This window comes from Narcine bancroftii, chromosome 6, assembly GCF_036971445.1.
Source record: "Narcine bancroftii isolate sNarBan1 chromosome 6, sNarBan1.hap1, whole genome shotgun sequence".
In the NCBI taxonomy this organism is placed as follows: domain Eukaryota; kingdom Metazoa; phylum Chordata; class Chondrichthyes; order Torpediniformes; family Narcinidae; genus Narcine; species Narcine bancroftii.
This window is the reverse complement of record NC_091474.1, coordinates 225,441,390-225,462,386: the sequence shown is the minus strand read 5'-3', so window position 1 is coordinate 225,462,386 and position 20,997 is coordinate 225,441,390. Positions and strand designations below refer to the sequence as shown.

Genomic DNA, 20,997 nt, shown 5'->3' with positions numbered 1-20,997 from the left:
CTCTCTCAGAGAAAAAGCCTGTTTGACTCTCTCTGCTTGCAAAACCACATGACCCTCTTAGAACAGCAAGTTTCCCTACAGACAGCCTGCACCTCCGACAAGTTCTTTCATCTGTTTCATCTTTGTAAACAACAATCCATTAGTGAAGTCTCTTGAGCACTCTCCAAATCTTTGCAAAGGCTGTTGGCCCCAACATGTCTAGCATGAGTGGAGCTGCAGTATTTTAAATAAGATCAGTTTTAAAGAGTTTGTATGTGACCTACACTAAAATCCCTGCCCCAATTTATCTCCCCAAAACATATCTATATTCTGTCACACCACTGAAGAGATGTGACCTCTCGAGAAACTGCTGGTCATGGTCATTCCAAGAATGAGAAGAGAACTCCCCAGTCCGCTCGGATATTATGCCATATGATGCCTTAGTAACTATGGTAACTCTACAAAAACAATGTATCCTTAAAGGGAAAGTATAAAAACCAACCATAAATCAAGTTTAAAGTCGTTCAAAACATTCTAATAGGTGCAGTCTTAAAGATACCATTTTATTTTCATGGTTGTCTCTTTGTTTTGAATAATTCTTTATGGAGCCTTTCAGAAACACAAAATTGTGCTGATTAATTAAAACCAAATACCAATTCTATCCTTTATCACATATTTGATGCAAAACAAAAAGATTAACAGAATAGCTGAACAAAATTCACAAGAATTATTATTCTCAAGGATCAAACATCAAATTATACAAAATTTGAGATATAATCTTTAATCAGCTCTAGATCTACATAGTGAAAATCATTAATTTCTCTAATAAGTGCATCAAATAAATAATAAATTGTTTGCAATTGTCCTCTGCTTTGTATTGACAGGATCAACTCAAAGCATTTTTAATACCATGCATTGTGATAAATGGAAACCGGAAACCTCACATTGTCCATTACAAGTTGTATCAAAAAGTAGAACCGCTTATGAAAAATCGAGTTAGCCTGTTTGAACAATGCTTTCCAGTTAATGGGAAACTTGCTCAAAAACTGTTGAACAACTCTTATAAACGATTAAGTTCTTTTGGCCGATGGGATATCGTTGAGGTAAGTGGAATATATATTATATTAAGACAAAGCCTTAAATGAAAAAGGTGAAATACATATTCTCATTAGAAATTAAAATGAGTCACGCATTTACAGAATATTTAAATTGTGATTAAAATTTAATTATGCTGTGCTATTGAAAAGTTGCTCTCAATATTAGATTGGATCATCATTTGAACTGCTTAACAGTTTTTACTATCATTTATATTTTAGAAATTCCATTTATCTAATGTATCATATGTGTTTTTTAGTAGATTATTAGGATGAGTTTGCAGACAGAGATGTCATTTGAATGTTGCTACTCCATTTGGGAATCTAAATGGCTGCCATGTATGAGATGTATGCACACATTACAAGTTGTTCTAGATACCATGTACATCACGAGGGCATTAGCCATCAAGCATTAAATACAAAAGGAATTATGCAGTGAACAGAAAAAAGAGATTTACCATTCCAGCTAGTTCCTCATTAAATGTAAAACTGGAACACATCAAGCAGTAGAAGGGGTTGCCATTTAAATGAATAGTCTATCATTTACAAGTTAACTGCAGTTGTTGAAATTAACCAAATGTTTGGTCATTTCTAAATTTGCTTCCAATGAATAAGTCTATAGTGGGCTATAATCAACAGCACATCCTTGATATTACAGCTGAAATGTTGTCTAGTTCCATGGCCTTTGCTGTATCAAATCTTCACATTCATGATAATGTTCTTAAGTGTATCTTAGTTTCATTGGTTTTTTACTAAGTATGCACTGCATGTGTGTGTTTTTCTGTTTGTGCAATAATGATAATGAAACAATTGAAGTTCGGGAAATCCTTGCTGCATATTGTTTAAGTTTTGAGAGAATCAACATACAAGAGACTACAGATGCTGAAACTTGGTGCATTAAACAATTTGCTGGAAGAACACAGCAAGTCCAATAAATTCTGTGGAGGCAGATGATGGTCAACCTTTCCTGATGCAAAACATCAACCATTCCTTTGCCTCTGTAGATGCTGCTTGACCTGCTGTGTTCCTTCAGCAATTTGTTTTTGCATGAGAGAATTGGTCCTGAGTGTAATATCTATGGCCATTCACAGCCACTTTGGGTTTATTCCAGCTCTCAAAACTTTTCTGATATCTCCAGTGCATGATACACAAATATTCCAACTCATCCCACTCAGCAAAAGGTTTCTACCTCCACGAAGCAAATGGGTATTGTCCAAGAGTACACTGCATATATTGTTTCATGTCATCTGGAGTCAGATACTTTATCTGTAAATTTGGGGGAAAGGGATAGGGGAGGGGTGGTGGTGTTAATTATCTATAATGTTATTGTTCCTCATGCAGGCAGCTTCGTGGAGGGGAAGGAACCTGTAGATGCAGCAAGTTAAATGTTTTCAAAGAATGTGACTAAATAAAGTAAAATGCTTTAATGTTTATATATTTATGCAAATGAAGTTTGTTCAGTGTAAGTACAGTATAATATTTTTGTTTTTATCTTTTAAACTGTTTATTCTTAATGCAGGTGTATTAGTTAGTCCTTGCAAGAGTAAGTCTCAAGTAACTGGAAAATACACTTATCCAGTATCTACCAATCCCCATTGGTTCCAGACACCAGGGATTTTACTGTATTTATATTCATATCTTGCTTTTATCTTACCTCTGCAGTTAAGTGAAGGAAATGCAATCCAACCTATTCAAGATATGCAACAAAATATCTATCCTGTTGTCCACCGCATGTATGTTTATTATTTTGTGAGCAAGCTAAACAGAGACAAATTCATTGAAAATCCTTTCAAATATATAACCCAGTCTAAGCCCAGGCCTACTGTGCCCATCAGGATTGCCATTGTAGGACCACCAAAATCTGGAAAGAGCACCGGTAAGTAAAGGATTACAACTTATATTTGTGTGTTTAATAATTAAAATAAAGCCTTCAAAGTTGCTTTAGCGGTAATGTGATGTTTACAGGATAAAAGCTGTTGATGTAATGACTAGGCTGCACAGATGCTTCTCCATGAAACACAATAGGCTGCAGATGCTGTGATTGTGGTAAACACACTGAAATTCTAGAGGAACTCAGCTGGTCTTTTCAGTCTCTTTAGGAGACAAAGATATATTGCCAACGTTTCGAGCCTGAGTCCTTCTTCAAGAAAAAACCAGAAAAGGCAGAAGCAGGATATATCAAAAAGTCTCAGAATTCCAACAATGGGGGAGGAATCCAGACCAACAAAAGGTGTTAACTGGATATAATAAGGGACTAGTTAGAATTTATCTTCCCCCATCATCTCTCCATTCCCTATTTCCTTTTGCACAGACATGATCATTTCCACCTCTTTGGCTTGGCTTCGCGGACAAAGATTTATGGAGGGAGTAAAAGTCCACGTCAGCTGCAGGCTCGTTTGTGGCTGACAAGTCCAATGCGGGACAGGCAGACACGGTTGCAGCGGCTGCAGGGGAAAATTGGTTGGTTGGGGTTGGGTGTTGGGTTTTTCCTCCTTTGCCTTTTGTCAGTGAGGTGGGCTCTGCGGTCTTCTTCAAAGGAGGTTGCTGCCCGCCAAACTGTGAGGCGTCAAGATGCACGGTTTGAGGCGATATCAGCCCACTGGCGGTGGTCAATGTGGCAGGCACCAAGAGATTTCTTTAGGCAGTCCTTGTACCTTTTCTTTGGTGCACCTCTGTCACGGTGGCCAGTGGAGAGCTCGCCATATAACACGATCTTGGAAAGGCGATGGTCCTCCATTCTGGAGACGTGACCCACCCAGCACAGCTGGATCTTCAGCAGCGTGGACTCAATGCTGTCAACCTCTGCCATCTCGAGTACTTCGACGTTAGGGATGAAAGCGCTCCAATGAATGTTGAGGATGGAGCGGAGACAACGCTGGTGGAAGCGTTCTAGGAGCCGTAGGTGATGCCGGTAGAGGACCCATGATTCGGAGCCGAACAGGAGTGTGGGTATGACAACGGCTCTGTATACGCTTATCTTTGTGAGGTTTTTCAGTTGGTTATTTTTCCAGACTCTTGTGTAGTCTTCCAAAGGCGCTATTTGCCTTGGCGAGTCTGTTGTCTATCTCATTGTCGATCCTTGCATCTGATGAAATGGTGCAGCCGAGATAGGTAAACTGGTTGACCGTTTTGAGTTTTGTGTGCCCGATGGAGATGTGGGGGGGCTGGTAGTCATGGTGGGGAGCTGGCTGATGGAGGACCTCAGTTTTCTTCAGGCTGACTTCCAGGCCAAACATTTTGGCAGTTTCCGCAAAACAGGACGTCAAGCGCTGAAGAGCTGGCTCTGAATGGGCAACTAAAGCGGCATCGTCTGCAAAGAGTAGTTCACAGACAAGTTTCTCTTGTGTCTTGGTGTGAGCTTGCAGGCGCCTCAGATTAAAGAGACTGCCATCCGTGCGGTACCGGATGTAAACAGCGTCTTCATTGTCACTTATCAAATCCAGTTAACAACTTTTGTTGGTCTGGATTCCTCTCCCATTGTTTGAATTTTGAGACTTTCTTATATATCCTGCTTCTGCCTCTTCTGATTCTTCCTTGAAGAAGGACTCGGGCCCGAAACATCGGCAATATATCTTTGTCTCCTATAGATGCTGAAGAGACCCGCTGAATTGCTCAGCATTTGGGTGTGTTTGCTTCTCAACTCCTGGGTTGACACCAAAAGTAGTGCTGCCACTTTTTTACATTTAACTCTGGCTTTCTGTAATCAATCCATACTTCATTTAAGTATCTGTAAATTATGGTGTGATTTATTATTTCTAAATCTTTTGCAACACGAAGGGGGAACGTATGAGGTCAGGTTGGGGGGAGGGGGGGTGGGTGGTGATAGTTCATGGATTGGTATTTTAAGCTTCATTGTAATGATGAAATCAGAACCAAGGTCACAGCTCATCTCATTCATCCAGTTTATTTATAATCCGCAGATTCAATCAGCAGACCGACAGGGTCTGATGGCTTTCAACTAGTTGACCAAATAGTGCAGTTTCTCACAATTAATCCAATACTCTCAAAGATAGCTAAACATCACCATATCTTTTTAGATTCAGGAAAGTATGAAGAGCTTAGAAAATAGAGCATTACACAGCACAATACAGGTCCTTCACCCACAATGTTGTGCTGACCAATAAAAACCCCAACAGTCCAAACCTTCCATTTCTCACTCCCATATCCCACTATTTTTCTTGTATTCATGCACTTGTCTAAGAGTCTTTTAAAGGTTTCTATTGTACCAGCCTCCACCACAACCCCTGGCAGTGAATTCCAGGCATCCACTGTATAAAAAAAAAATTATCCTGATATCTCCCCTAAACTTTCCTTCCTTCACTTTGTACAGATGTCATCTGGTATTTTCTATGGGAAAAGGGTGCTAGCTGACCATCCTACCTATTATAATTTTGTAGACCTCTATTAAGTCACCTCTCATCCTTCTTTGCTCCAAAGAGAAAAAGCCCTAGCTCTGTTAACCTTGCCTCATAAGACATGTTCTCCAATCAAGGCAACATCATGGTAAATCTCCTCTGCACCTGTTCCATAGCTTCCAAATCCTTACTGTAATGAGGCAACCAGAATTGAACACAATATTCCAATTGTGGTCTAACCAGACATTTATAGAGCTGCAACATTACTTGATGACTTTTGAATTCAATTCCCCAACTAATGAAGGTGAGCATACCATAATCCTTCTTAACTACCCTATCAACCCACTCAGCATCCTTGAGACATCTAAGGATATGCACCCCATGGTTCTTCTGTTCTTCAACACTATTAAGAAACCTGCTATTAACCATGTGCTCCACCTTCAAATTTGACCTTCCAAAATGCATCACTATACTTATCTGGATTGAGGTCCATCTGCCATTTTTCCACCCAACTCTATATCAAATGTATATCCTGTTGTAACTTACAACAACTTTCTACACCTTGCACAACACCTTGATCCTTTGTGTATCTGCAAACTTAGAAGTAGAATCCCTCTATTTCTTCATCCAGGTCATTTATAGATTCACAAAGAGCAAAGGTCCCAGAACAGATCCCTGCAGAACTCAAATAGACACTGACCTCAGAGGAGAATACGTTCCATTTACTACTACCCTCTGCTCTCTGCAGGCAACCCCATTCAAAATCTAGTTTGTATGTATTTTATCAGAATAAAACATGAATCTGCAGGAACCAGTTCAAATGTAACTTACAATGGCACCTTCCTGGGTTCAATCATAAAAAAACAAGATGCTGAATGGATTGGTGAAAATTATTTTTTTTATAAATAAAATCAGATAATGATGGACTTTCTCATAATATCACTTTGTGTCTGGGAAAACAAACATTCTGATGAAAACTCATTTACCTGAAGTATTAACTCTACATATGTCTCCACAGATGCTGCCTAATCTGCTGAGTATTTCTAGAATTCTATTTTTATTTCAGATGTACAGCATCTGCAATCTTGTTTGGTTTTCCATCAGACAAAAATATTTGTTGCAGTCAATCTTCATCCATATCATTGTTTTTAAAAATGTCTATATTTCTGAGGTGGGAAAATGGCAGCAAAATATACATGAAAATGTCTTTCCCACCCTTCCCACCTTCCATCTCTTTGAAAGAATATTTTAGTTGCTGGAAGATTGTATCCAACTTTTCATTAAGAGCTACTTAAGATGTTTTCAGAATACACTTACTTTTTGTGCTACAGTGGCCAGGAAGTTTGCCAGTGAATTTGGACTTCAACGCATTTCAGCAGGAGGAGCTATTCGTGATGTCTTGACTTCTCAGAGGAAGACTACGTTGGCTGTTAATATTATTAAACATCTCAAACAGGGTTTGATCGTTCCAGATGAACTTGTCGTAAAGTGTCTAGAAGTGACCTTAATGAATGTCAAATGTAACACCAGAGGGTATGCTTAAAGAATTTCTAAGTTAGTTATCTTTAAAACTTTTCCTCCAGTCACAATTTTACATACTTATCTGTAACAAAATCATTTCAACATGCAAAGGAATACCTCCAGTGTAGGCCTAATTATAGATATTTTTGCTTCACATAATTCTGAAAGTGAAATAATAGGGAGCCCTTTTTAAATTGCAGTGTGCATTATTGCTATACCAAAATGAAAGGCAACACTTTTCCTAATAAAGATAAACAAGAGGAGTCCTTTATCCATCTCTAAAGCAGGTACTATATGTAATTAAGAGGCATGTCACTTGCTGATATCCATTTCATCACAAGTTTCCCCAAATTCAGCTGGTTCCATCACAGTGCTTTCAGAGGATTCAACCCTGTGGAAGATCTGCAATAATGAAAGTATGAGTTCTTTCCCAACTTGATATTAATGGACCCATCTAAAATCTACTGTCCCATGCACCAAGGTCACATCTCTTAGTCTGTGACTCTTGACACCACAGCACCTTAACTTATGGCCTACAAATCTCTGCCCTCAAGAATTTCTGCCCTCAAATAGTTGTTTTGCTCACTGGTTAGGGGAAGAGATAAAAAGTTTGCTAGATGAAATCGGGGCTCCTGGTTGGTATGTTGCCTCCCAGGTGCCAGGGTCAGGGGTGTCTCTGATTAAGTATACAATATTCTGGAGGGAAGGTGGGGAAGCAGTCAGATGTCGTGGTCCACGTGGAGACCGATTACATAGATAGAACTAGGAATGAGGCCCTGAAGAAAGAATATATGGAGTTAGGAAAGAAGTTAAAAAGCGGGACCTCAAGGGTGGTAATCTCAGGATTTCTGCCTATGCCATGCACTAGAGCGGGTAGGAATAGGAAGATGTGGCGTATGAATGCATGGCTAAAATGTTAGTGTGGGGGCAGGGAATCACATTTGTGGATCATTTGGATCTCTTCTAGGGAAGGTTTGACCTGTACAAAAGGGATGGGCTGCACTTGAATTGGAGGGGGATCAATATCCTGATGTGCAGGCTTGCTATAGCTGTTGGGGAGGGTTTAAACTAGTTTGGCGGGGTGGGTGAGAATCAGAATGAGAATCTGGAGATTAGGGAAGAAGGACACCTAGATTTGAAGGGGAGAGGGAACCAGAATGTTAAAGTTAATGAAGGTGGGGTTGGGGGGGGGGGGGGGAGGGTGGTAAAAGTAGATGGTAATCAAAGGAGTGTATGTGGGGGACATTCTCTCAAGTTAATATTTTTAAATTCAAGGAGCATTGTAAGAAAAGTGGATGAGCTTTGAGCATGGATTGACACATGGAAATATGATATTGTATCCATTAGTAAAACGGTTTCAGGAGGGACATGATTGGAACCTAAATATTCCAGGTTTCCATTGTTTTAGGCTTGATAGAACAAGGGGGATAAAACGTGGAGAATTCACCTTACAGTGGTACTATTGCAGGATAGATGGGCTCGTCCAGTGAGGCTATTTGGGTGGAATTAAGGAATTGGAAAAGCATGAAAACACTAATGAGAGTGTATTATAGACAACCTAATGGGCTGAGGGAATTAGAGGAGCACATTTGTAAGGAGATAGCATAATGTGTAATAAACATAAGGTTATAGATTATAGATTTTAACTTTCCACACATTAACTGGGATGCCCATACTGTAAAAGGGTTGGATGGTTGGAGTTTGTCAAATGTGTTCAGGAAAGTTTTCTAAATCAATACAGAGAAGAACTGACTAGAGAGGGGACAGTATTGGATCTCCTATTAAGGAACAAGATAGGTCAAGTGACAGAGGTTTGTGTTGGGAAACACTTTGGGTCTAGTGATCATAATACTTTTAGCTTTAAATTAATAATGGAGAAGGGTAGGGCTGGGCCTAAGGTTGAGATTCTCGAATGGAATAAAGCAAATTTTGAGGAGATGCAAAAGGATTTAAGGGGTGTGGATTGAGATCATTTATTTTCAGAGAAGGATGTAATAGATAAATGGAGGATAGTCAAAGGGTGAATTTTAAGAGTACAGAGTCGGTCTGTCCCTGTGAGGATTAAAGGCAAGGTTAGAAAATATAGACAGCCATGGTTTTCAAAGGATATTGGGAATTTGGTTCAGAGAAAGAGGGATGTGCCCAACCGATTATAGGCAGCAGGGAACATGTGATGTGCTTGAGGAATATCAGGAGGGTTTAAAAAAAAAGTCATAAGAAATAAATTAGAAAGGCTAAAAGGAGATATGAGGCTGCTTTGGCAGGCAAGGTAAAAATAAATCCAAAGAGTTTCTACAGGTACATTAAAAGTAAAAGAATAGTGAGGGATAAAATTGGGCCCCTTGAGGATCAGAGGGGTAGACTATGTGAGAAGTCAAAAGAGATGGGGAAATTTTAATTTTTTTTTTCTTCAGTATTCACGAAGGATTATTGAGCCAGGTGAAGTAAGGAAAACTGGTAGTGGGGTCAAGGATAATATACAGATTAATGAGGTGATAGTATTGGCTATTTTAAAGAGAATAAAGGTGAATAAATCTCCAGGTCCTGACAAGATATTCCTTAGGACCCTGAGGGAGGTTAGTGTACAAATAGTGGGGGCTCTGACAGAAATATTTAAAATGTCACTGGCTATGGGGGAGATGCTGGAGGATTGGAAGGATGGTTTTGTACATGGTAAATCATGTTAGCAAATCTTAAAAGAGTTGATGAGAGGAAGGCTGTAGATGTTGTCTACATGGACTTTAGTAAGGCTTTTGACAAGGTTCCACATAAGAGGTTAGATAGGAAGGTGCAAGCATTAGGTATTAATGTCGAAGTAGTGAAATGGATTCAACAATGGTTGGATGGGAGATGCTAAAGAGTAGTGGTGGACTAGGAGTGCCTCAGGGATCAGTACTGGGTCCATTGTTGTTTGTCATATATATTAATGATCTAGATGATAGGTGGTAAATTGGATTAATAAGTATACAGATGATATGAAGATTGGTGGTATTGTGGACAGTGAAGAAGAGTGGGCTGAAAGATGGCAGATAGAGTTTATGATGATAAATGTAAAGAGCCACATTTTGATAGGATTAATCAACAAAGGTCATATCACATGTAGAGAGGGTGGTGAAGAAAACATTTGGTATGTTGGCCTTCATAAATTAGAGTATTGAATACATGAGTTGGGATGACATGTTGAAGTTGTATAAGGCATTGGTGAGGCCAAATTTAGAATATTGTGTGCAGTTTTGGTTGCCAACTTATAGGAAGAATATAAACAGAATAGAGAGAGTGCAGAGGAAATTTACAAGAATGTTGCCTGGGTTTCAGGGTTTGAGTTACAGGGAAAAGTTGAGCAGGCTGGGACTTTATTCCCTGAAGCATAGAAGATTGAGGGGTTATTTGATCAAGGTATTTAAAATTGAGGGAGACAGATAGAGTAAATGTGGACAGGCTTTTTCCATTGAGAGTGGGAGAGATTCAAACAAGAGGACACAGATTGAGATTGAAGGGGAAAAAATATAGGGGAAACCAAAGGGGGAACTTCTTCACTCAAAGGGTAGTGGGAGTGTGGAAGTGGGAGATGCTGGTTTAATTTTAATACTTAGAGAAAAGTTGGATAGGTATATGAATGAGAGAGGTGTAGAGGGTTATGGAGCGGGTGCAGATCAATGGGACTAGATGGGAGTAGGTGTTCGGCATGGACTAGAAGGGCCAAACTGGCCTGTTTCTGTGCTTAATTGTTATATGGTTATATAAGGCTTTTTTCTTCACTGGAAGCACATGCTATATTTTATATTCAGTTAATATTTTCCCATAAGCTCAAAACCATAATCTATTTTATGCAAAACTTTTATTGTTACAGGTTTGTCCTTGATGGATATCCAGTAACCAAAGAGCAAATAGATCTACTCAACGATTGTAAAATAATTCCTTTTAGGATTATAGAGCTTCAAGCAGACATAAAAGAGATCTTGAAGAGAGGTTTGATTGACAAAAGATCGCCAGACAGGTAATCAACATTAAGAACTTAGGATGTGATTATTATGAAGTTTGGCTATAAATGACAAGAAGGGACTAAAGATTGGACAATTGATGATTCTCAGACCTTTGATTTCTATATTGCTGAATTATCTTTGGATGTTAGAAAAGTCTAGGGTTATGGAAGGGAAGGGATAGGTTGATATGGAGTAGGTTTATATAGATTATCGCAATATCATGGCCGTAAGGCCCGTACTGTGGTGTATTGTACGATGTTCTCTCTCTACATTGGCAGAGCCCATAGTACCCACTGAATTACTGATTCTTACTCCTGTTATTTTAAAAATATTTTCACATAGCTCTAAACATATCCACAACTCTTCCTTCCTCGCATTTTATAAAATATTTTTTGCCTGTGGTTAAAACAACAAAAGCAAGACATTAATTATGGTGTAACATTAGCTACACTTAGTGCATTATGTGTCGTTCACATACTATGGATTGGGGTCACATGTAGAACTGACTGGACTAGATTTGTTAGCCTGTAGAACATTTCTGTGACAATCCAGTAGCTTTCCACAAACAATTAACACTACAGCAGAGAAACAGGCCTTCAGCTCATCTACCCTATACCAAATGATGTATTCTGCCTAGTCCCATCAGCCCGTACACACCATAGCCCTCCATACCCATCCCATCCATGTACTTATCCAATATACTCTTAAAGGTCAAATTCACCACCTCTGCTGGCAGCTCATTCCACACTCTCACCATCCTCTGAGTAAAGAGGTTTGCCCTTATGTCCCCATAAACATTTCACCTTTCACCCTTATGCTGTGTCCTCTAGTTCTTGTCTCACTTAACCTCGGTGGAAAAACCTGGTTTGCATTCCCCTATCTAAACCCCTATAGGCATAGACTTGATATGCCTATATCAAGTCTCTCCTCATTCTCCAGCATTTCAGAAAATAAAGCTATTAGCTTTATCTATTGTTAGCTTTATCTATTGTTACGAGCCCAGAGGACCCCAAAACCCAACAGCAATAGACAAATGGTTACTTAAACAAAAGTTGCTTTTAATTATCTTTAAACATGAAAACAGAATCATACTTTAACTTTTCACTATTGACTTAACTAACCCAACTTAACCCCATGAGTATGTAATGTGTGTAAGTTCAGAAAAGTTCTTTGATTCACAGTCCAATCTCACTTCTCATTCCTCCAAGTTCACTGGTTTCAGGTAATTCTTATACTGTGCACAGAATTTAACATTTATGAAGTTCACCAGGCTTTGGTGCTAGAAAAGTAAATGGTTACCACTCAGGAAGATTGTTGTCGGTTTTCAGAGAGAGATTTGTTGTATGATTCCTTTTTAGTCAGCCACTTCAGTGTCTTGCTGAAGAAATTTGCACCCCTCAGGGTTCTCCAGATGATAACCTCTTTCTTTCAGGTCACCACAGAGTTCCTTTTTGTTTCTTTTATTTCAAGTGAAACATTAGGCAGCCTCTTGCATGAGGAGAGGAGAGGACTGAACTAAGCAGTCACAACCAGTCTTCCAAATGGGGTTTTCCACAAGCTTGCCAGCTTGTCCTGTTCCAGTCCCAGCTGCTGCTGCTGACTGTGAAACTGCAGAACTTGTCTGTCTGTCTGTCTGTCTGTCTGTCTGTCTCTGCTTGCAAAAACACATCACCCTCTTCACACAGCAAGTTCCACTCCAGACAGCCTGCAGCTCCAATGAGTTCTTTCATCTGTTGCCTTTTTGTAAACAACAATCCATTAGTGAAGTCTCTTAGGCCCTCTCCAAAGCTTTTTCAAAGATTCTTGATGACGTACTGTCTAGCATGAGCAGAGCAGAGCTCCAGTATTTTAAATAATATGTTTTAAAGTGTTTGTTTATCTTCCCAAAACATATCTATATACAATACAAACACAACATAATCTGTCACACTATAACCCAGCTCTTCATCCCCAGCAACATCCTTATAAATTTTCTTTGTACTCTTTCAACCTTATTGAATTTCAAGGTTAGTTTTATGGTGAACTACCAGGTATATTGAATATATTTTCACACCCTGCTTTGGTTTGTTTATTTTGTCCAGCCCTAACTTGCATCCTTGAGTTGAAGGGAAATATTGCTGTGAGTTTTGAGACAAGTACACATCAAATTGAGTAGCAATAACAAATTGAGTAAAGCATAAAAATCTGCAGATGCAATGATTAAAATAAAAACACAGTGCTGGAGAAACTCAACAGGTCAAACAGTGTACGTTATACAGCAAAAATAAGGATGCATTCCAACATTTTGCTTGAGCCCTTCTTCGAGGAATGAGAAAAGCATTGCCAGGCGCCTGAATAAAATGGTGTGGGGGAGAGATGTGGGGAGGAGCACAAGCCCACAAACAAGAGGTGCTAGATGGATGAGTCTTGTAAATATGTGCCTAATGTTTTGTGGTATGCACGCGTTGTGTGGAATACAAGCTTCCACCTCATTAGACTTGGAGAAAAACAAACAACACGAGTGTTTTCCCAAATCCAAAGAACGAACCCTTTTATTTACAATTAGAGAACTATTTATAGTACTTACAATGCCCATGATCCTAAGGGAACTCTTGCGATCCATCTCACACACACTTGACCAGATTAATTGATTGATGGCTCAAGTCCCGAGAATTGGTAACACCTACTCCTATACAGAGCTAGATCGCTCTGTATAGGGTGTCCTAGCACCTCCCCCTTTGAGCTGGTTATTCATATGAGTGGAGTTTAGGATGTACTTGAAAAGGCTTCACTGATCTCTGAACTCTTTGAGACTTCCTTAAGGGTTCCAGTGATGTAGAGGGTATAGGTTCATTTCCATGTGATGGATATGATTGGTGGTTCAATGGTTTCTGAACTTCAAATGTGTCCAATAGAGCATCCAGGCTGAGTGGCGCAGGTGTTGTTTCAGCGAGGTTGGATTCTGTTGGTCGCACTGGTTGGCATGTCTGGTCCATCTGTCTTGTCCAACTTGTACATGGTAGAGAACATCTCCAATTTTTCTTAGGATTCTCCCCAGCTGCCATACATCTGAATTATCTCTGTATTTCTCCACCAACACTTGTTGACCATCATGAAACGTGCTTTCTTTGGATCTATGCTGACGATTGTACTGTTGTTCCATCTCATAATCTCTTGGTCCAGATTCTGGTCTTTGTGAAAATATGTCATATTTTTCTACCAAAGAGATTTTCAGCAGGTGAAGTGCCACTTGGAGTTTGTGAATTTGAAGTGATCCTGTAATTTGACAAGAACATCTGCAATATCTCTTCCATTGGACCCTCCCCCTTGGCCTTGTTGAGAGCTCATTTAAACATATCCACAGAACGTTCTGCTCGACCATTGGACTGAGGATAATATGGGGCCGAGTGAATGTGTGTGATGCCATATTGCTTGCAAAAAAAACAAAAAAAATCGAAGCCAGTTGCAGTGAATTGTGTCTCATTGTCTGAAACTAATGTTAAAGGAGAACCAAAATGATTGAATATGGACTTGAGTTCCATGATTGTACCCAATGCAGTTGGTCAGGCTACTTTGATGATCTCAGGCAATTTGGAGTATGCATCCACTACAATTACTAGTAGTACTCCCCATTAACTGGTCCCGCAAAGTCAATATGAAGACTATTCCATGGCCCACTTGATTGAGACCAGGAATGTAGATTTTTCTTAACGGGGAAATTTGCAGCCGAGGCACATCGGACACATGACCATCCATCAGAGACCAATAAACATCGCTTCATGCAAGTGCATTCCCTCGATTCATTCCAAGATATCCACTGTGAAACTGTTTGAGGATTGTAGATTGCAGAGCTTTGAGAATCACAATCCTTTCTGGAAACAAAAGTCAGCCATTAGTGATTGCCAATGTTTCCTGTCTTTTGAAGAATGGCTGGATTTCCATCCGTGAACAAGTTTTAGGCCACCCTGAACAATGATAACGCATTATCTCTTGTAGGAGGTCATCTTCACTCTTGCTTGTCTGACTCTTTCTGCTGTGACCAGCAAGGAGTTAATAACATTGAATACCTGGTTGACCTCTGCCTCTACAGAGAGTTCTGCGACAAGAATATCTTCTGGCTCTGTTTCCTGCTCGCTCATGAGTCATGACAGTGCATCAGCTTGCCCGATACTTGTGGTCGACAGGAATTTAATTTTGAAGTCATAATCAAGTAGCAGATGATTTGCCGTGTAAATTGGAATTCCTTTCTTTGAACCAAATACTGCTAGGAGCAGCTTGTGATCTGTGAGAAGAGTGAATTGCTTGGGTAAAGATAGAAATGGCGGTTATTTTAGAAAAATTTCCTCATGAGTTTTTGTTTCGATGGAATAAAAATTTACTACGAACTTACGATGTGCCAATATTGAAACATTTATTGAATTTATGGACAAGTAAACTTAAAAAATTGGGACTTAAAAATATATATTCTGGAAGATTGCCATTATATAATAATCAACTTGTTCCTTTTACGGTCTCCAATGCCACTTTGAAACAATGGGAAAAGAAGGGAATAAAAAATTTATCTGATTGTCTTTCTGAGGGTTGTTTTTGTTCCTTTGACGAATTACAAAGGAAATATGGTATTAGTGGAAATTCTATATTTGTATATTATCAATTAAGATCTTTTGTAAAACAGTTATGTGGTCGACATATGATTTTATTACCTGAATCTAGTTTTGAAGAATATGTACTTTCAATACCAAAAAAGGGATATATATCTGATTTGTATTGTATTTTACAAGAAATTGATAGTAAAAAAGACTGGGATAAAGATAAGTTGAAATGGGAAAAAGATTTAGGACATAAAATAGCTGAAGAAGCTTGGAAGGAAATTTGTCAGAATAGTATTCGGAAATTAATTAACGCTAGACTAGCGATGATTAATTATAATTTTATTCATCAGCTATATTTAACGCCTGAGAAATTTAAAAAATTTGGTCTTAGTAAGTCTTGTTTTCGATATGATCAGATGGCCAATACTTTTTTGCATACTGTTTGGCTTTGTGATCGATTGCAACAGTTTTGGAAAGGTATTCAATCTATTTTTAACAGTTTATATAATATCCATCTTGTATTAGATCCCGATATATTTTTATTAGGGAACATGCAATCATTAATCGATTTAGGTTTAGAGGATTATCAGATTTCCTTTATCTATTTAGCTTTAGTCGTGGCTAAGAAATGTATAGCATTTACTTGGAAAGATAAAAATATATTAACTTTAGATAAGTGGTATTTGGAGATGAAATTTTGTTTGACTATAGAAAGGATATCTTTTTCAATTCAGGATAGGATGTCTTTTTATAAGTTAAAGTGGACTTTGTTTGATAATTACATGCATTTAAGTTTGATTTAAATATATGTTTAAGCGTGATATTTTAGTATTGATTAAAAAAAAAATTTTTTTGTTAGAATTTTTTTTAGGTTAAGTTTTATCTTTTTTTTGTAAGTGGGTATTTTTTTTCCATATCTAATGTTAATTTTATTAACTCTTCACTCTTTATTTTGGGGGGAGGGCTGGACTAATTTTAAGTTAGATTATTGATATTGTTACAATTAACGGGGGGGTTATTTTGTGTAGTTTTCTGATGTAATATTGTAATCATGGTGCAGCCGAGATAGGTAAACTGGTTGACCGTTTTGAGTTTTGTGTGCCCGATGGAAATGTGGGGGGGCTGGTAGTCATGGTGGGGAGCTGGCTGATGGAGGACCTCAGTTTTCTTCAGGCTGACTTCCAGGCCAAACACTTTGGCAGTTTCCGCAAAGCAGGACATCAAGCACTGAAGAACTGGCTCTGAATGGGCAAATAAAGTGGCATCGTCTGCAAAGAGTAGTTCACGGACAAGTTTCTCTTGTGTCTTGGTGTGAAGTACTCGAGATGGCAGAGGTCGACAGCATCGAGTCCACGCTGCTGAAGATCCAGCTGCGCTGGGTGGGTCACGTCTCCAGAATGGAGGACCATCGCCTTCCCAAGATCGTGTCATATGGCGAGCTCTCCACTGGCCACCGTGACAGAGGTGCACCAAAGAAAAGGTACAAGGACTGCCTAAAGAAATCTCTTGGTGCCTGCCACATTGACCACCACCAGTGGGCTGATATCGCCTCAAACTGTGCATCTTGGCGCCTCACAGTTTGGCGGGCAGCAACCTCCTTTGAAGAAGACCGCAGAGCCCACCTCACTGACAAAAGGCAAAGGAGGAAAAACCCAACACCCAACCCCAACCAACCATTTTTCCCCTGCAGCCGCTGCAACCGTGTCTGCCTGTCCCACATCGGACTTGTCAGCCACAAACGAGCCTGCAGCTGACGTGGACTTTTACCCCCTCCATAAATCTTCATCCGCGAAGCCAAGCCAAAGAGAAGAAGATTGTAATCATACCATTTTAATTTTTTTTATTTTTCTTTAAATGTAATTTTCTATTGTATTCATGTTATAAAATTTTAAATAAAGTCTTCAAAAAAAAAAGAGTGAATTGCTGTCCATAGAACATTTTATAGAGTTTCTTCACTGCAAAAACGATTGCTTGAGCTTCCTTTTCAATTTGTCCATAGCTACGCTCTGCTGCTGTTAGAGGGTGTACTCTGTGTGCTATGGTCTTTTGATTCCCATCTGGGAATATGTGACAAATGACTGCACCCAGCCCGACTGTGATGGATCTGAAGCTATGAAAATCTCCAAGTTTGGTTCGTAGTGCGTCAAAAGAAGGTTCAAGTTCAGCATCAAGTTCACTCAATTGAACGACTCTTGACATTTTGATGTCCATTTCTATTTGCTACCTGTGGTAAGGAGCTTGTTGAGTGGATCACGGAGTTTATATATCTTCGGCAGATATGAACTTCAGTGATTGATAAGACCCAGGAATGAACCTAGTGTGGTCATATCTGTGGGTGCAGGCATGTGCTTGATAGCATCAGTGTTTTGTGGATCTGGCCTCCGTCCATGATCATCAATGATGAAACCTAGATGTTTCACTGACTTAATGAAAAATATGCATTTTTCTGGACACACTTGAAAATCATTGACTTTGTGGGTCAAAACGCAGTCAAGACAATGAAACAATTCTTGAGCGTGTGCTCCCGTTACCAGGATGTCATCAAGGTACACTGCAACTCCTGGAACATCGTTCAGCATTGTGTCTATGATCTGTTAAAAGATAGATGGAGCAGTCTTCACTCCGAATAGTAGACATGTGTATCTGTTCCATCCACGGTGTGTGTTGATGGTTAGCAATTCCTTGGATTCATCATCAACCTCCACCTGTAGATAAATATCTGCTAATTTGATCTTCGCAAAGCATTTGCCACTTTTCAGCTTAGCAAAGAAGTCATCAGGCAATGGCAGTGGGTATTGATGGGTGTCCAATTCTGCATTCAAACCAGTTGAGAAATCAGCACACAGTATGGAGCCATTCGATTCTTTTCACCACCATGATAGGTGCAGCCCATGATGAGTAGTTGACCAGTTCAATTACTTCTTCATGATGCAGCCGTTCCAATTCTTGCTCCACTTCTTGCAGTGCTGAGTATGGGATGGGTCATTTTGGCTTGAAAGTCAGTTTCACATTTGGCAGAAGACAGAGTTTCACCTTTGTTTTAGTGCACCGTTGGAGAATACAATTAATACAATCTTCAGAAAATACTGTTGCATGGTGTTGCTTTAGCTATACCAGCGACTTTTGTGGGGTATTTTCTGCTTGTGGGCTATGTGCCACTTGCAACTTGTGGCAAATATTGTTGAGTGTCCAGTCCAGAAGGTTCAACCTTTCAATCCAGTTGAGACCCATGAGATTAAGGTTAGGACATTTTACCAGATAACACATTCCATTTTCTTCTGTGCCGTTTAAGCTGATGGAACAGTCAAATGAACCTAACAACTTCAGGATCCCCCCCAGAAGCGTTCCATGCTATGTTTTTGGTTGCAGTCTCCTCTGGCTGACCAATCAATTCTGCTTTCTTTGATATTAGGGTAATGTCAGACTCTTGAAAGTCGCTGTGATAGGTTTCACTTTTGAAGCGAACTAATCAGGTGTTTCCTGTCTTCCAGCTCTACAGCATTCTGCTTTATGCCCCAAGTGCTTGCATTTACTGCAGCATTGGCATCTGTATGGGGTGGGTCACACTTTTGTTTTCTCTAGCAGGATCTGGTGACTTGCCTCTCTGGACACAACTGCTTGTGTGCCGCATCCACTGTGCTGTCATGTTTCAGATTAATTAAAAATTGGCATTCGACTTTTAATCTTTGAAGAGTCATATTTGACTCCTGTTCAATCTTCCCTAGCAAACGCATTCTGAGGTCAGCATCTTGGTGCGACTGCATTCCTGCTGCAAAGACTAGAAACTTAAACTGGTCTTCAGTCAGTGAAGGGAGTTTAAAATGTTTGCACTGTTGTTTCACCATACCCGCGTATGTCACGAAATCTAGTCATTTTGAGGCACTGATATGAATGTTGAACAGTGATATTTGCTTACCGAATATATCTGCCAACACATTAAGTGTTCCCCTGAACCTGTGCTCACGGGGAAGTTTTGGCAGGATGAAGTTTGTGTCACGCCTGTGTTCTCAAGTGCCTAACTTCCACAACAGCCTAATTTTCCACGCATCATTGAACTTAGCAAAGCCGACTGCAAATAAGTCTTCATACTTTTTGAACCAAGTTTCAAATGTGCTTAACTCTGGGTGAAATGAGAACTCAATGATAGAGCTTATTAAAGCATCTGCCGAATTTAAATTAACTTTAGGATCACCTTCTATAACGGCTGGAGTCCCATCGGACATTTTCACTGCCAGCTGGTCAATTACTCTCACTTGTATTTCTTCCAAGTTTTTTTGCTTTTGATTGAGGACAGCCTGCAGCTGTTCCATTGTGACTGATATTGTCACCTCATCGCCAAAATGATGTAAATGTGTGGCTAATGTTTGTGCTATGCACGCGTTGTGTGAAATACAAACTTCCACCTCGTTAGACCCAGAGAGAAATGACTGACTCCAGTGTTTCCCAAATCCTAAGAACAAATCCTTTTATTTACAATTAGAGAACTATTTATAGTATTTACAATGCCCTTGGTCCTGAGGGAACTCTCGCACGCCCCATCACATTCATGTAACTAGATTAGATGGCTCAAGTCCTAAGAACCGGTAACTCCCACTTCTGGCCACAGTGGAGTCGCTCTGTTTAGGACATCCCAGCAATGAGGAAGGGCATACAACAAACGGGGAGGGAGAATTGCTCTGTGAATTGAGATGGAAGGGAGGAAAGGAGAACAGGGAGTGGCCTAGCTGAAATCGGAGAAGTTGATGTGCCTCAGGACCTTCGTGATGCCACCATCATCACCCTGTACAAAAGCAAAGGCGAGAAATCAGACTGCTCAAACTACAGGGGAATCACGCTGCTCTCCATTGCAGGCAAAATCTTCGCTAGGATTCTCCTAAATAGAATAATACCTAGTGTCGCCGAGAATATTCTCCCAGAATCACCGTGCGGCTTTTGCGCAAACAGAGGAACTACTGACATGGTCTTTGCCCTCAGACAGCTCCAAGAAAAGTGCAGAGAACAAAACAAAGGACTCTACATCACCTTTGTTGACCTCACCAAAGCCTTCGACACCGTGAGCAGGAAAGGGCTTTGGCAAATACTAGAGCGCATCGGATGCCCCCCAAAGTTCCTCAACATGATTATCCAACTGCATGAAAACCAACAAGGTCGGGTCAGATACAGCAATGAGCTCTCTGAACCCTTCTCCATTAACAATGACGTGAAGCAAGGCTGTGTTCTCGCACCAACCCTCTTTTCAATCTTCTTCAGCATGATGCTGAACCAAGCCATGAAAGACCTCAACAATGAAGACGCTGTTTACATCCGGTACCGCACGGATGGCAGTCTCTTCAATCTGAGGCGCCTGCAAGCTCACACCAAGACACAAGAGAAACTTGTCCGTGAACTACTCTTTGCAGACGATGCCGCTTTAGTTGCCCATTCAGAGCCAGCTCTTCAGCGCTTGACGTCCTGCTTTGCGGAAACTGCCAAAATGTTTGACAACGAGATAGAC

General features: G+C 39.9%; 1 protein-coding gene across 17 annotated transcripts in view; it reads left to right on the top strand.

Moving 5' to 3' along the window:
• ak9 (adenylate kinase 9) overlaps positions 1 to 20,997 on the top strand; it is a 371,922-nt gene that overhangs the window by 276,082 nt on the left and 74,843 nt on the right. For all 17 annotated transcript variants that reach the window (XR_011340758.1, XR_011340759.1, XM_069887555.1 and 14 more), the window contains 4 exons: positions 864 to 1,082; positions 2,736 to 2,949; positions 6,760 to 6,961; positions 10,800 to 10,946. Coding sequence is in view for 15 of the 17 variants with exons in the window: in XM_069887555.1 (XP_069743656.1) it covers positions 864 to 1,082; positions 2,736 to 2,949; positions 6,760 to 6,961; positions 10,800 to 10,946 (782 nt within the window). In the remaining 2 variants the exon portion in view is untranslated. The remainder of the gene's footprint in view (positions 1 to 863; positions 1,083 to 2,735; positions 2,950 to 6,759; positions 6,962 to 10,799; positions 10,947 to 20,997) is intronic.